General features: G+C 37.4%; 1 protein-coding gene across 1 annotated transcript in view; it reads left to right on the top strand.

Annotated features, from left to right (window-relative positions):
* Positions 1-16,427, top strand: part of LOC133992636 (polycystin-1-like protein 2) — a 43,517-nt gene that overhangs the window by 5,000 nt on the left and 22,090 nt on the right. The window contains exons 6-15 of the mRNA XM_062431321.1: positions 1,670-1,899; positions 2,430-2,620; positions 3,916-4,132; positions 11,811-12,395; positions 12,615-12,757; positions 12,863-13,045; positions 14,059-14,196; positions 14,456-14,602; positions 15,059-15,097; positions 15,582-15,713. Coding sequence (XP_062287305.1) covers positions 1,670-1,899; positions 2,430-2,620; positions 3,916-4,132; positions 11,811-12,395; positions 12,615-12,757; positions 12,863-13,045; positions 14,059-14,196; positions 14,456-14,602; positions 15,059-15,097; positions 15,582-15,713 — 2,005 coding nt within the window. The remainder of the gene's footprint in view (positions 1-1,669; positions 1,900-2,429; positions 2,621-3,915; positions 4,133-11,810; positions 12,396-12,614; positions 12,758-12,862; positions 13,046-14,058; positions 14,197-14,455; positions 14,603-15,058; positions 15,098-15,581; positions 15,714-16,427) is intronic.

Below are 16,427 nucleotides of genomic sequence, written 5' to 3'. Positions count from 1 at the left end.
ATCCTCAATATTCAGTATAATAGACCAATCTGACACAGTTTGGACACACTTTCAAAACTTTTGACTTGTACTGTATGTTTAGGTATTTGTAGAAGCCTGGTGTCTTCTGCATATGATTTAATGAAAGTAAACACTGTGAACAGCTGTGCATTAATGGCCCTGAGCTCTACCACAGCACTTTTAAAATCAGAAGCTGCAGATTTCTCAACATATCTGTCCTGTCCTCCTCTTCACATGCTGCAGGGATTTCCTGAACAGGAGGATAATGTTTTCACACAACATAAATAGCTGTGGACAACAGATAAGCCTATTGTAGAGATCACCCAAACTAAGTTAGAGATAAACGCAGCTTGATTTCTAGACGTTTTAACATTTGACTCATTAAACAATGAGTGATTTAAGGGCATTTAAATGGGTGGTCAAAAAAGTTGATTTATATTTTAAGCATTATTCCATTACTTCTGCAAGTGTTGACACAACTCTGAGACGTCTGTTCAAATGCTATGCTATTTTCAACCAAAATACCAACATCTCGCCTTGTGCTGCTTCATTTGAATCAACCTCTGATCTGTTTGTTGCTGTGCTGTCACTGTTCACTCTCTGCTGGGCAATAAAATACACTGCTTTTGTTATATGAACATTTAGACACGTAGACACACTTGACATGGTTACAGATTAGTTCACCTTTGATTAAAAATAAATTCATTTGGCTGTGAGAGCTATATCCACCTCTTACTAAAAGCCCATTCATTAAAAATATATACCTATGTTAGCTATTGCAAACAAATAATTATCATAAAGTCAAACAATTTCTAGAAAAATTCAGTATTATATTTTTACCAACATTTTAGAGAGGCTTATCCTCCCTAGCCTCTTAATAGCACAGCATATGGGCATAATCAATAACCTATTTCAAGTTTAGCATTGTTGTTATATTGTGCACATGGAATTAGAACTGGTTAAATAGACCACTTGAAGAAATGAGATACTGAGGACACATTTTGTTATATTGTTAGATGATGAAGTGTTTGTTCTCAGATGTCAGTATTTATTTTGTTTGCTGTATTTGTCCGGAAGCCGATGATAAACTTTGATAAAGGAATAGTTTGACATTTTTGTGAAATATACTTTCTGCTGACAGATTAGAAGATTGATACAGAGCCAACAGCTGTTTAGCTTACAGGGGGAAACTGTTTCTAGGCCAGGCGCATTCACTTTCTTGTCTTGTTGACACACACACACACACACACAGACCTCATAAAACCCTAATGTGTTGTTTTTGCACTTCTTAGTTTTGTGTTTTCTAGTCTAACTCTCGGCAAGAAAGAAAACAGGTGTTTTCATAAAATTGTTTAACTATTCCTTTAAACTGTATTGAGGTTTATGATATTCATGAACAAAAAAAAACACACAGTTTAATATATGTAATTAGTCCAACCTTTTCAGTCTATTCTGCCTCTTTTTACATAACACCACAGCTCGAATGACAGGTCTATAGTCATTTATTTGAATCTAGATCCAGTTTTCATGGTAAGAAAACTTCTGATTATACTTTTAAGGATGGATTAGTGTGTCAGAGACATATGTAACCACATTTGATTGTTGTTCTTCTACAGAAACCAAGAGGAACATAGTTACTGTAATTGCTTTTATATGTTCTTTTATGTAGGTTGGAGAGCAGCGTGGTGCACAAATATACTCATCCGAGTGCTTTCGTTGTGGCAGCTGAATGCACCAGCAATGACCTACACATTACAGCTCAGAAAAAAATAACAATTCAAGAGCCTATCACAGAGTTTGGTGTCATCAGGTGCAATGCTGGAGACATGTCTTTCATGGAAACAGACTGCAAAGCCCTTTATGGAGAGCCATTAAAAATTCAAATTGAAGTAAAAGCAGGTAGGTGCTTGTCAGTATGATTGTTCTGTGATGATCCTGAAGACTCAAAGACGAGACAAATCAAGGAGTTCTCTTCAGTGCATGTTTAATATGAGCTCGGGTAATGCATGAGTCAAATGACAATGAACAAACAAAAAAGGAGCAGCTTATATAGTATTTCTGACTTGCCAGCTGTTATCCATTATTTAAGGGGTAACCTTAACAATATATGATCTGGGGCCTGGCCAAGTATTTTTGTCCAAATCTGTGAGCGCTCTCTATCAAGCTTAGAGACCCTGAAACTCAGGCCTCTCTCTCATTAAGTGATTGGCCATACTGTATGCTATATATGGAGGATAATTATAAAAAGCATACTAACAATAAGATTATCATAAAGTGCCAATATCATCTTGTCCACTTTGCTATGACTGCTGGAAAGAATCAGGTTTTTGTCTTAGTATATCATGCATTTTCTTTTCTTGGATTTATATATGTGAATTTTAAGTGCCATTTTGTGATAGTGTATTTAATTTTTTCTTTTATTTCTGCAGGGACAAATGTGACATACAGAATCCAGAGGGATGATGTGTTGCTGTCCAGTGTATCTGTAGCGAAAGGAATTTCCCCCCGAAATATCACAGTGACTCAAGGCATAGTAAAGCAGCTTGGGACTGGCTGCCACCAGCTGATCCTTTATGCATCCAACATGGTCACATACCCTGAAGTATCCACAGAACTGCAGGTAAATTAAATTAGTAAATGTGACCAGAAATATAATTCATCATCCATCTGGGGTTTTGTTATGACTGTTCTAGTGACACATGACATATAAGGTTTGAAGTTAACATTTTGATCATCTGATTGAGGAGTTAAGGCTTTTCTAAATAGAGATTAAATTTGACCTTTAATTATAACTTCCCCTCAGTCAATTAGAGGCGTGTACAGTATGCCAACAGCAGAGCACAGTGGATGTATCACCCTTGTGAATTTATCCGAATCAACAACCTGTCAACCCTCAAGTTAAAAAGTGTGAACTTTAACTGTGGTGTTTCCATTAGGTCAGTCAGTACTATATTTTTAAACACTGAAGAAAAAAGTATCATCCCTCTAAGTTTAATTTATAGCCTGTATGTAACGATGGTGGTAGCAAGGTGTGACGTCACTTGTTGGTTTGAAGCCCAGACTTGCAGCTTATGGTCGGTGGCTTTAACGTTTAGAGTCTTGACCTTCCAAATTAGGAGTGCGGGGTGGGAAGATTGATTGTTGCACACTTGCGCTACTGTTAGCTAAATTTTGCTAACAGTACAGGTATCAGAGTCAAGTAACATTACAACAATAGATAACTATGCAAACCATGTGCAACTCTCACTAGTTTTAGCTTAACCATTTTATTGGGATCCATTTTAATATCCTTTTCATCACCTGTGTTTTGTTATGGTACACTTTTGTTTAGTCTTTTGAGTAATTTGGTTTGTTCTGTGTTTTCATTCTGTGATCCCTCCACACCTGACCTGCATCAGCTTCATTAGCCCTGCCTTGCCCTCTGTCTTTTCCCCCAACTTTAACACCATCTTGTGTCAGTCTCGTCAGCCCTGCCCTGTCTCCGCTGTCCTTTCAGCCTGTCACTCCCAGCTTGTAATTATGTCTTGTCACCTGTTCTCCATTCCCTCGTTCTGTCAGTATTTAAGCTTTGGTTTTCTGTTTAGTCTCTGACAAGACTGACAAAAGATCCAACAGTCCTGTCAGTTTTTTCAGCTCTGCGCTTTTAATTTTGTTCTAAATCATTTTTGGTAATAAAGACATTTTTCCTACAGCCTCTACATTTGGGTCCATCTTCCTCCTTTTACATGTAAAGAATGTGATTCCTTGTTTTAAAGTGGAAACACATGAATTTAAACGTAACTGCAGACCTGTAAACTCAAAAACCCAAATTACCAAACGAAGCAGTGTATTATCTGTTGTGATACGTTTAATTGACCAGTGTTTCTCTGTATTCTATGTGTTTATCTATTTTCTTCAACACTTCATACACTACAGGTGTGTGTGCTGGAGGATGTAGCTGGACTGCAGGCCTCTCTTTTGGCAGATAGGGGCGACTGTCTAGACTCTTCAGATATTACCGTTGGTGTTTCCCTTGAACGAGGTGCACCTGTGCTGCTCTTCTTCTTACTGACTAGTGACAGCAGCTCATTCTCGGAGACCAGGGAAATGAATACAAGGAATGACATGTTTCATATTGAACGTCCAATTCAAGGTATGGAAAAGAGAGACTATTAGATATGGGCCACACTTAAGTCCAGTCAAAACACTTAGAAGAACCAATTTCTCTCCAAAAAGTGACCATAGCCCTTAATACCATGCTAAACAACAGATCATTTAGATCAATAGATGACAATCTAGTTGAGTTCTATGAGAGGTTTTGTCCCCTTATAATCACCCTGTCCTCTAAATTAAGGGTTAGGGTTAGGGTTTATATCATTCCACCTACTACCTACATATCATTAGTCCCCAAACCAGATAAAGACCACACTCCACAATACAATATTATTAAGCAACACTAACATAAAAATGATAAATTAAGCGTTATGACTGGGATTTGTCATTTCATCTCTAATGCACACAGTCTAAACTGGTATTATATAAGGGAGATGTAGGAATAAATCTACCTTTATTGTAAATTTGCACTTGTGAGATGAGGCACCACCTTCATTAATTAGGAGGAAGATAATTAAATCAAAATATTCAGTCTCAATTATTCAGTCTCAGAAGTTGTATCCAAGAGCAAGCTCTTTAGATACAATGACCTAAAGTTCCCTGCTTTAAAGGAACATTCACAGACAAACATGTGGATAAAAGAAACATCTATGTATAGCTAAATGTTAACAACAAATTAATAAATGGCGTCGTGACATAAAACTGTAGAATTAAACAGATGAATGTAATGAATAGTTTGAATGGATTAGTTGTGTTTTAGTCAATGGTGAAAGATGGTATTGTGTATTAACTAATTACACTTCTATAGTGTTTTTAATGTAAGGATTCAGGACCACCAACATCAACTCTTGATCACAGAGGCAGATGACTGACAGAATTCATTTTTACCCACTTTGTCGCAGCATTGTCCTCAGCTGAACCCGAGCAGTGACTCAGCATTGTGATGCTCCGCAGCTACCCACAAGGGATTCATTTGTTTGTTGGGCATGCTGAGTGAAGAAAGAGATGGACAGCAGGTCCCTCAGTGGTATCACACTAGAGCTGCTGGGACAGAGTTGTAGGCGTATGTGGATAGATGGTAACAAATGTTAGTTGTGAGTCCTTAGATGAGTCTAGATCTGTCATCTTGAGTTTGACGAATAGAGATAACAATTAACTAACAAACTAATAGACTAAACTTTCCACACCAAAATTACTTAAAAAGCAATTTCAATGGCCGGGCAAAATTACTTTAAAGCTGCTAAGTATGAAAGAATGTTATAGATAAAGTTTGCTCTCATGGGAGTTGAAATACTACACGTTCCTGGGCGAAAAGACAAAAACAAATGCAGGCTAAGACTTAAACATGAGAGACCTTGAGGTAACCGACAGAAAAATAAAATGATGGAAGAATTCTGAGACGAGCTGTGCGTCTTCAGAGTCCAATCAGAGAATAAAGGTGCCTTGAGATGAATGAATATGTCTGTCTTGTCTGTCAACAGGTAGTGGCGTGTTTTGGGGACAGGCACGTTCTTTCATGCTCAAAGTACTGACATGCCTAGAATTCTTCGTCTAAGAGATTAGATTTTTCTTTGACTATCTAGGATTATTTTGGTTATTACTTGTAACATTAATGCATCTTTGTGTGTCACATAGAAAGGGAGGAGGAGACAGGGAGAAAAAGAAAACATTGGCACAATTGTTTTAACCCCATTACGGTCTTGATGAGATGCGTATTCACATCTGAAACCTCTTTCCCTGAAAGTCTTTATCAGTGAAAGTTTTTGTTTGTTTGTGTTTGTATTCCTCCTGAGGTTCTTGATGCAAATTAATCAAGGGAAAGAATGTTCCCCAGTCAGGTGTCATAAATTCATTTCATGATACAGCAGGGGTCCCAGAGGTTGAGAGAGCCTCAGTGTGATAGTTACGGAAAGTGTCAACTGACACCTTCCTATGGATGGGGTGAAAAAGGTCAGTTTATCCTGAGAGAGAATTTAGAAAAACTAAATTTCCAGTGACATTTCACAGAAAAGGTAAGCAGACCTCCCAGAAACTACAAGATCACTTTCATACCTGATTCAATAAAATAAAAACAGTAACTTCCCCAACAAGCCACCATTTATCATTGCATCCTTTGATGCTGAAAAGGTATAGGTTAGGGCAGACTGGTTATTCCTCCTCATCTCTCTGATCCAAATTGGTAAACACATTACACAACTCACGTACAGCATCTGTAATTACCAACAGCATTGCATTCCAGCTGCAAAGAGGTTCTCTCCATTACAATTTTCACTCTTTATTGGGCCTTCGCCAACATCAATCAGAAACTGTGTGTTTCAGGTATCCAGAGTAAATTTAATAGGGTTTTTACAGTAGCCTGGGTTGGTCTGCTTTATCCATGCTGGGTGAAATCAGCTTGTGATGAAATCAGCTTGTGATGAAATTCTTTTTGACGCTCACAGCAGGTGGTAACCATGATGATCCATGGTAAGCCGCACTGCTGTGGTCCTGTTTGCTCGTTGTTTTCAGCTCTCAGTACTTTTAAAGACAGATTGTTAAGATCATTCTGCAGTGTACATTGTATCAGTTCAGCTATGACACAGTGCAGTCTGCTAGCAGGAGGCTAACGGATAACAGCGCATACATGGCGAGAGCCTCGTACCACATCCAGTTTGGTGGGGAAATCCACAGCTGTGATAATGTCCTGCTGCACATCACACAGTTATCACATTGTTGAAGTGTTTAGTCTCAATATGTTATTTTTCTTCCATCTGTAATGTTAATAATATGAAATTACATTTTAAGTTGGTGTTGTGTCGTAGCATCAGAAGTTGACATTAAATAATTATAGGTATTTTCTCATGTTTCAGGTTATTTAGTCAGATGAGCTGATGATTATTTTGTTTTCATGAGTGAATGTTTTACTACAGGGTCTTTACATGTGAGACTCCGAGCATGGAACGTCTTCTCCTCTTTGGAAGTGGATGTGGATATGTTGGCCGCCTGCAACAAAAATGACTATTTGTTGATGAGAGCGGTAAAATTTCTTCCATTTACTTTAATTACGAGTAACCTTAGAAATGCAGGGTGTCGTGCTATATTTAAATATATTATATACAGTAGCAGTATATGTTATTTATAAATCATAATATAATGATTTATAAATATAAATATATAATCATTTTGTTTATTTTAATTTTCAGAGAGAAAAACATGTTAGAGTTGTCAGAGCTCCACTCCAACTCATTGCAACACCTTCAGATTCAATAACTTCCAAAAATACACCTATCACACTTTCAATACCTGAAGAATCCTATCCAACTACTGAGAATGCAAAATTTCGGTGGGAGTGCAGTAAGTATCTACTCAATTCTTTATTATATTTTTTTCATGTGTTGATTTTCTGAACTGTGACATGGCCAAAACATGCAGTAGTTTGTTAAGCTCTCTCCCCCTCAGTTACAATTGCTAAGCATGTCAAGCTTTCCATTTTCTCAAGATATAAGATAACGGTTGCAGATTTGCCACTTGAAATTCTCAGTGATTTCTGGAATTTAGGTCTTTGATTTCAGACAGAGATAAACAAAATCACCCTCTCATTTCTAGTCAGCAACCGTCAATTTTGTCAGTTCAAATAACATTTGTCCCCAGCAGACTTTTATCTGAAGCTATAGCTAGCCAGCTAAATACGCTCATGCTAGTTCCATGAGTTGTTTGAAAATGCTCTCTCCAGTTGACTTCTTTTATTTGTCCAGCTGACCTTTTTGAAAATAAGAACTTTGTACTTGAAAAATGCCATTGTGCAAAAACAACAAGGCTAAAGCTGCATGTCCGTGGCAAATAACACCCTCACCAGTTGATGAACCATGAAGAACACAAGGAAATACAATACAGATTTGTTTTTGAGTTTCAATGTAGAGCTAGCTAGTATAAAAAAATATCTACAGTATCATCAGTATTGTACAGTAATTATTTTACCTTAGTAACCATTTATCTCTCATTCATTAATTGCTTATTGCTCATTATTGACTTAAAATGTAAAAAAGACCCAAAGGAGCAGTGTTTAGACACAGCAATCTATCAGGAATGAAAATACAGGTCACTAAATCACAAATGAATCCAACTGATAACTGTATGGCAGTTAATCAGATAACAGCATAGACAACAAGCAGCATAAAACCTGCATCAATATGTCCATTAAACTAAAACATGCATTACAGTTAGGACAATAGAATGTAAATATCTTACTCATAATGATTGCACATCAGCACTGACATTATGTCGCTACAATCCAATCCTTTGGTCATATCGCAGGGAAATTGTAGATTTATTATTTCAATCTGTAACTGGCTGACCAGGGCCTGTAGGACACAATTCATTTTGGAAAATGCAATATGTCTTTGGATATTAACTGTACATCCAGTGATTATGCAAAATGACAGGATGTTAGGCCCTGAATTAGCATCCACATTTTCCACTTACTGGTGACGGGGATACAGTGCACAGGTTGTGGGATATGATATGTTTTAGAAAGATTTTTTTGCATTACTTACATTTCCAAGGTTTTTCTCAATTCATTCTTTAAAAATGACCTGGGTTCTCAATTATAAAACGATTTATAAAGCTGCATGTACACCTGCAGGCAATGTTATATTTATAAATAAATGTGCGCTTGGATCAGCCTCATATACCACCCATAAATGGCTGATGCAAAAGCCTTTAAGAATATTGATGTACTGTTCCTTTTGCTGGACAAATCAGTCTCTCTCTCTTGAGATGCCCATCAGTGTCAAGAGTAAACGTAGAAGTCCACCTCACTCAACACTGTTTTTTGAACTCGTTTAAGTTATGTGTGTAACCCACAACACCCATATACAACTTCAGTAAACTTTTGTGTGGATGCAGGTGTTTCTCTAGTTTACTCCATCCATATATGAGTTCAGGTGGTGAAAATGTGCCAGTGAGGTGACTGGAGAAGGCACCATGTGTTGGCAGCCAACATGGCGTTCACTGCAGCGATTTTACATACAAAAGCTATAAGAAAAATATTTTCAATCATACTTAGTGATATATGTACAGTGTTAAAAGACATAATTGAAAGCACGCTGTTCTACAGTTCTTTAAGTGATTTGATGTCATCTTGGATTTCTACAACCAATGTTGATGATTTCCTCAGTTAGCTAATGTAGTTGAGGTGAAAAGGAATCGGTATACTCCTGCTGAATATCAGAGAAAGGCAAGCCAGACTTTCCTTTCATCCTGCCACCTGCACATCCTGACATATCTTTCATTTCCACAACTGACCCTCTCCTCTGTGCTCTGGGTGAGACAACGCTGACTTAATGTTGAGTTAACTTTGGTTTGAGATTTCAGTTGGGTTTTAAAATTAAAATGTGCTTATGGAATAGTTATGGCTCACTAGCACAAACACCAATTATACTGCTGGTCTGAATGTTTATGATAAACTGATTAAATTAAAATGTGATATGAGATGAAATAACATGTTTGAGAGAGATCATTATCACCATCTCTGTTGCTAATTTCCACTGTCTCAAAGCGTTTGTATGCACAGGTTAGAATTAGAGTACAAAAAAGGTGAGAATATTCTCCCATCAAGTTTGTTTTTATAGATCACAACTTTTGCGTGGAAAGTTTTGTGAGTATGTAATGAGTTATAAATGAGACCACTTGTCAGTTATCAATTAGCTGGCAATGGGTATTTCATAAATATACCCTAATATCTTTGATTATTCACAGCCCGAAGAAACTCTAGCAGGACAAAGTGCATTGTTAGAAATATAATTTTGATTTTCATTAATAAAGGAAAACAAAATAAATGGTTGTATTTGAACACATGTCAAAACTTTTAGAGACTGCCAAGTTGATGTGTATATCTTTCCCTCTCAGACCATCCAATTCATTTTGAGATATGTGTTTTAAAAATTCATTTATTACGCTCATGTTTCATTGTTATGAAAAAGGCCTTCTAGTTGTCAAATACAAAATAAAGTTTTTAGGTTAAAATGACTTCCTTTGTTCATTCACAGAAAATCCATGTAAATGCCAAGGAAGTTGGGACACAATGAGTCACACCATTGAAGGAAGCTGTCTTCCAGATCCATTTCAATTTAATAAATATCATTTTATTGTGTCTGCTAAAACCAATAATAATGTGTGGCGCACTAAATCCATATGTATCACCTACACTCCCAAGAAAAACATCCCAGAAGGGCTAAGGTACGTGATGTTTTTGAAATTGATCTACTCTGATATCTGAGAGAATTGAACTGACATTTTCATTTGTCTTCTCACCATATTATATGGCTATAAGTATAATTTATGGATTTTAGTGGTTCTTTTTACATGTGAAGATATTCTTTCATAAATAACCAAATCAAGCAGAGTAACTAAATGATCAATCGGGCATGGAGTACAGTATAACTCAATATCCTTTTGGTTGTATTAATGTGAATACAATGATCTGTTTTTCTTGTGCCGTAGCTTCAAGTGTATTCAAGGCTGTAATCCACTAAACTTTATCAAAGATGCAAAAATCAAAATGAAGTGTAAAGGAAATTGTCCGGAAGTTGTGTGGAATATTATGGACATACAAAATGAGGGACATTGGCCAGTAAGTGATTACTCAACGTAACATGACCTTCTTCATTGATTCTAAATTGTTTGGACTACAAGATTCGATACTGTAAATTGAATAATGTATCACTGACTGAATGTTAATTCATTTGCAGGCTGAGACAAGGAGCTGCTACACAAACGCAGAGCAAAGGCCACTTACAGAGACAAAGAATGGTGGGACTGAATACACCATAAATCGTTCCATTCTTTTATGGGCTAAGCAGGCCCATCAGAATGTCGTTGTGGTGATAACTACTGGTGTGTATACATATGTCAGTAAAACAAAATCAAAGCTACACTATTATTTTTTAGATCCTGGCAAATTATTAATGTGCAAATGTTGCAAACTTACAGCAGTAATGAGGGGACCAGAGTACGACCAGAGTAGTTTTGTTAGTACTTTAGTCACTGAATGAAGCTGAATTCATGCAAGGAAATTAACTCACCATTGCAGAATTAACAGTACTATTTCAGTACAATACATGACATTCAGCCGCACTAGATGTCAGCAAACAGCTATTTATTATGTAAGGATATAGGGAAGTATTTGGCGACCTGAGTAGTCAATGAAGTCACACTCCCTGAACTTCTCTGTTCTTTGTTTTGGAAGTCGGTCCAGTCACATGCATGTTAGTGTAAGTGAATCCTTCTGCATCATTCACATCAGTTTTCATGATGGTGGCCGCATCACAACTTTCTCAAATTACAGCTAAACAGTACACTGAAATATATGTATGAAAGCATTTGAGGCGAGATATAGGCAATGCACTAACATAATCTTGATCCTCATTTGATCAGCACTGCCTAGTTTGACAATTTGATCTGAGTTTCTCAGGGAATGCTTTGATTTTTTTATTGAGTAAATGACACACACTTTTGTTTTGGTCTGAAATGTTGGTGCTATAGTGTGACATCTAGTGGCTGAATGTTGTGTATTGCAACTGTATTGTACTACTACTCTGTATGAATTGTCTTATGGTTGTTGGTCTTTTCATTGTTTGTACACAGTAAACCATTAACATCAATATATAAAATAGTACCTTTATTTCTTTTAAATAATAATCCTTACATGTTACACATTGTCTTTTTCTTTTATACTAAAGAGGATGATGTACCTATTTACGCAACATTCACCATAGAGACATCATCACCTTCAGATCCTGTTACCCAAAAAACAGTTACCACTGTGACAACAGCAAAACCTGAAGACAGCCACGAAAAAACTGATGCCACTGTTGAACCTGCTAATACACCACCTGGCACTACTAGTGCCACAACTGTCACTGAAGGCAGCCACGAAAAAACTGATGCCACTGTTGAACCTGCTAATACACCACCTGGCACTACTAGTGCAACCACTGTCACTGAAGGCAGCCACGAAAAAACTGATGCCACTGTTGAACCTGCTAATACACCACCTGGCACTACTAGTGCAACCACTGTCACTGAAGGCAGCCACGAAAAAACTGATGCCACTGTTGAACCTGCTAATACACCACCTCGCACTACTAGTGCAACCACTGTCACTGAAGGCAGCCACGAAAAAACTGATGCCACTGTTGAACCTGCCAATACACCACCTGGCACTACTAGTGCCACCACTGTCACTGCTGACCCTGGTGGTACAACTTCACAAGCGATCAACAACAATTCTGATGAGCTCTCATGTAGCATATCACCAAAGAGTGGTACAATACTTGAGGCTTTCAGTATAACTTGCAATACTAAAATTCCCTGTACAAGGTGTCAGTATTGTTTTAAGACTGGGGGTAAGTATATCAAGTTGGCAACACCTTTGGAACAAGACGACTGATCTAAGTCTCTCATTTTTCATAGTATTCAGTTTATAACTTTAAATGTACTCTCCAATAGATCTTTTAATCTGCATGACTTTCTTGTTTGAACAGGTAAGCTGGTGCGTTGCAGTAGGAACAATGAGGCAAAGTCTGTATTCCTTCCTCTTGGAGACAGCAGTTCCAACTTCAACCTGGGTATTACAGCAACCGCAAAACATAAAAGCTTTGTAGCAAGAACCACTATTACTACACAGGTCTGTCAAAACTGTGATGATTGAGAAATGGATGATACTTACAGAACACAACCTATAGAAATGTTGACTTACGATACTGTAAGACGATGGCTTTTTCCTCCTCAGGTGCTGAATTCCGCTGCGACCTCCAACACTGTAGACCATCTCCAGGCTTCAGTCACGAATGCTGTGGCTCAACTTAAGAAACAAGGCCTACTGTCAGGAGTAACTCTGGGACAGCTCTTCAGTTCTGTTTCTAATAAACTGAATGGCCAAACTGATGTATCCCAAAAAGATGACAGGCAAAAGGTAAATGCACTCCTGGATAATACTGTAGATATAGATTGCTAGAATATATATCTGAGCACATTAAAAAGTAACGGTTCAGTGGCTCAGTGTCGATTTAAGAAAGTTTGCCATTCTTGGATCTATCCCTAACCTTAAAGAGTAACAACACCCAGGCACGTCTAGTGCTTTTTCCATACCATGTGCACCAGTTATGTAACATTTGCCCAAACAAGATGTAGTGTGGAGTAATCCAGCCCAAACATACACAGTGGGGTCCAAAAGGCTGAGACCACTTGGACCCCACTGTTCATATCTAACATAACATATTGAGGGAGAAAATGCCACAACACCACAAAAGACAACATCCAGAATTATGTTTATCAAATTTAGAAAAATTGTGCATCATAAGCTTAAGGTCTATCTTGTTATTGTACTGAATTGGATTAGTGTAAGTAGCTTCTATACTTCAAAATGCAATAATCACATTACAGGCACTAATCTCAGAAATGATCTTTTACTTTGACATTTTTGGGGGTCAGCTGATTTGCTTTTTTACCAGGAGTTGAACAGTATCTGTAATTTCAGTGGACACACACTGGTCTTGGTTCTATTGGGTTGCCACAGGCTGGAGGTGGAGTAATTCCAAATTGTTCCTCTTTACATCTTAAGCTGAATTGCTAGCTACTTGTGAGCCTATATCAAGGAATCACTTACTGGAGGTGGTGTGAACACTGCAGCTTTACTGTGACAATGGGACTGCTCAAGTTCTGTGCGCAGTTACTGGCGCTTATTTACAGTGCCTTACACAATGTTTTAAAATATGAAATAAAGAAAAACAGCATAAAGCATTACAATATAAAATAATATAAGATTAAAAGAATATAATCCTTAAAAGAAATGCAAAATGTTAAGAACAGGATATGTAAAGATGTAGGGGTGACATAGTTAATGAGGAGTACTTAAGCTTCTAGTAGTTGTACTAAACTAAATAACAATAAATAAATCCTAATTGTAAAAGCTTTTGTCTCTTGAAGCTTCGTGAGCAGATGCTGGACGTAATGGTTGGTGCGGTTAAAGAAGTTCCCAGCGAAACTCCAGGAGAAGTTCTGGTCACAGCAAGAGGACTTGCTTCTGTCATCCAGAAAGGCGCTGAACTCAGTGTCTCTGCTCAGGTACTGTACAGTGAATTTAAGAGGTCGGAATAAATCTGTGATATCATTGTGAAATCATTAGTTGCTGCTTTCGCTTTGGTTCGCTGCTTTATAAAAATGAATAGCCACCGGGAGAACAGGGCTGCCTTTGCTCAGATTCATAATTTGTGTGTATTTGAAGCAGGATGTTAGAAATAAGTGGATGTTATAATAACATACTGTGAACTCCCTAACAGTATTTCATTGTGTGAGTGATGTGAGTGTTAATTCTCGACTCCAGGAAGAGGCTTCATTATTGATTGAAAATCTCAGCTCGTCTCTCCTCCACATGGGTCTGGAAGAAAGTGAAGAAAACAAGAAAGAAATGTACAATGCAGGCAGCACTGTTGTAGAAGGAGTGAGCAATATCCTGGACTATTCTTCCAATGTGAGTTGTTTAACTCTAATGTGCATGCTAATCAGATATATTTTCTCTATATTCATTGAGTGATTAATATTGTATGTACTAATCAGTGGCTATAACCTTTCAAGAGCACATATAGTCTACTAATCACATACTGTTTCTCAGTGTGCCTGTTTTTCTTCCCATTTATGTCTAATGTGTCTATTTCTGAGCGCCTTGCTGTTTTTTAATTTCTTCAACTCAGCACACAATGAATGCTTACATGATTTTCAGAATATGTCTGTTACTAACCACTTGGGCTACAATGTTGAATATGAATGAATAATGAGTTTAGTGACCAGGAACAAGGCCAGTTATTCATCATGCCCATCTTCCCTGGAATTTTCATCTCCTCTGAATGGCGGTCTGAATTTTCAGATGAAAGAAAAAAGAAAAAGCAACCTTTTCCTTTTCATAAATGTCCTCTGTTATCATTTGCAGAAAAAGATCTCTGATGCCCTTCTCGTTGCTCTGAAGAATGTACAGACTGCACTGTTAAGATTTCAAAAGACAAATGAGCCACCAACTATTATCCAGCAAGGTCATATTAGTATGTTTGTTAAAAGGTAGGAATTCCCCAAACTACAAGTTGTGATATAGATATACAGTACTTACTTTTTTGACTTGATGAAGAAAGGTTGTCCTTTAAATCTTTAGTCTCTTTACATCTTTTCTCCCAGAGCAACACCGGCAACATTGCACATTGAGCCCATAAATATTCCCAACTGTTCCTGCTCCAAATTTTCTCTCCCAATCCTACCTTCTAACACATTTCCTTCAAAGGATCCAGTGGATATACGAGTAAGTTATTGAGAGCGTGTGCTTTTTTTTTAAAGTTCAGGTTCCAGTGTTGTACAGAAGATGGTGTGCATGTTAGAGCTCAAGTTTTTTGTCACTGTTGCACGAAGTGTCTGATTTGTTAATGCAGTTTAAATTTACTCTCGCTCTTTAAAAACATTCACAGATGATGAGTTCGGATAAAAATCCATTTTCCTGGAATGAGAGAGGGAACATCAGCGGCTTAGTAGGTCATTTATCCCTCACGACAAAAGATGGCTCCAATATACCTGTGGAGAACTTAAAAAATGATATAGAGGTCAGTGCGGTAACAATATCTGAGAGTTGTGCAATCCTGGATTCTCTCTGTAAGGTTAAAATGTTTTGAAATGCATCAGTTTAACCAGGGAGGGCTAATTTATATGCTTAAAATAACAGACATCTATTTCAACATGAAGAACTGAGGCACCTTGGAGGAACAACTGAAAACTGAAAATGAAATGAGAACTAGGTCTGACACACGTACCGTGGACACACTTCTTCATTTGCAGTACATTGAATTAAGCACTTCACCTGTTAAAGTAAAAATAAATAAATAAATAAGACACTTCTGGTTAAAGACTTTCTCTCCTCAAAACATGTGTTCTCCTTTTTGTTCTTATTGTTTGACCTTCACTGCAGAATGATATAATATGCAAAGTTTGACATTTTGTGGAAAAAAGGCATTCAAATATTCAAAGCAGATTATTTGTAAATTACTTTAATATGTGCGCCGGGATCTTTAACAATTTTTTTTTTGCATTTGGTTGCATTTATGCTGAAGTAACAAATGCAGCGTTGGAGTTGGTAGATTTTCAACCTGACTTCTCTAATTGAAGTGAAGCCACATTGTTAATTATGCACAATAAAGTCACACTGAGAGCGGCTGTGATGCATATCGAAGTGGTTATACTTAGGTTTGCTGGCACCGAAGCCGCAAAGCACAACTCTTGTAATCCTGCATATTTATTATTCCGTTTTCTTATCTTTATTC

Source organism: Scomber scombrus, chromosome 13 (assembly GCF_963691925.1).
Source record: "Scomber scombrus chromosome 13, fScoSco1.1, whole genome shotgun sequence".
Taxonomy (NCBI): Eukaryota; Metazoa; Chordata; class Actinopteri; order Scombriformes; family Scombridae; genus Scomber; species Scomber scombrus.
Note: the sequence above shows the minus strand (reverse complement) of the source record. Positions and strands in the feature narration are given on the sequence as shown.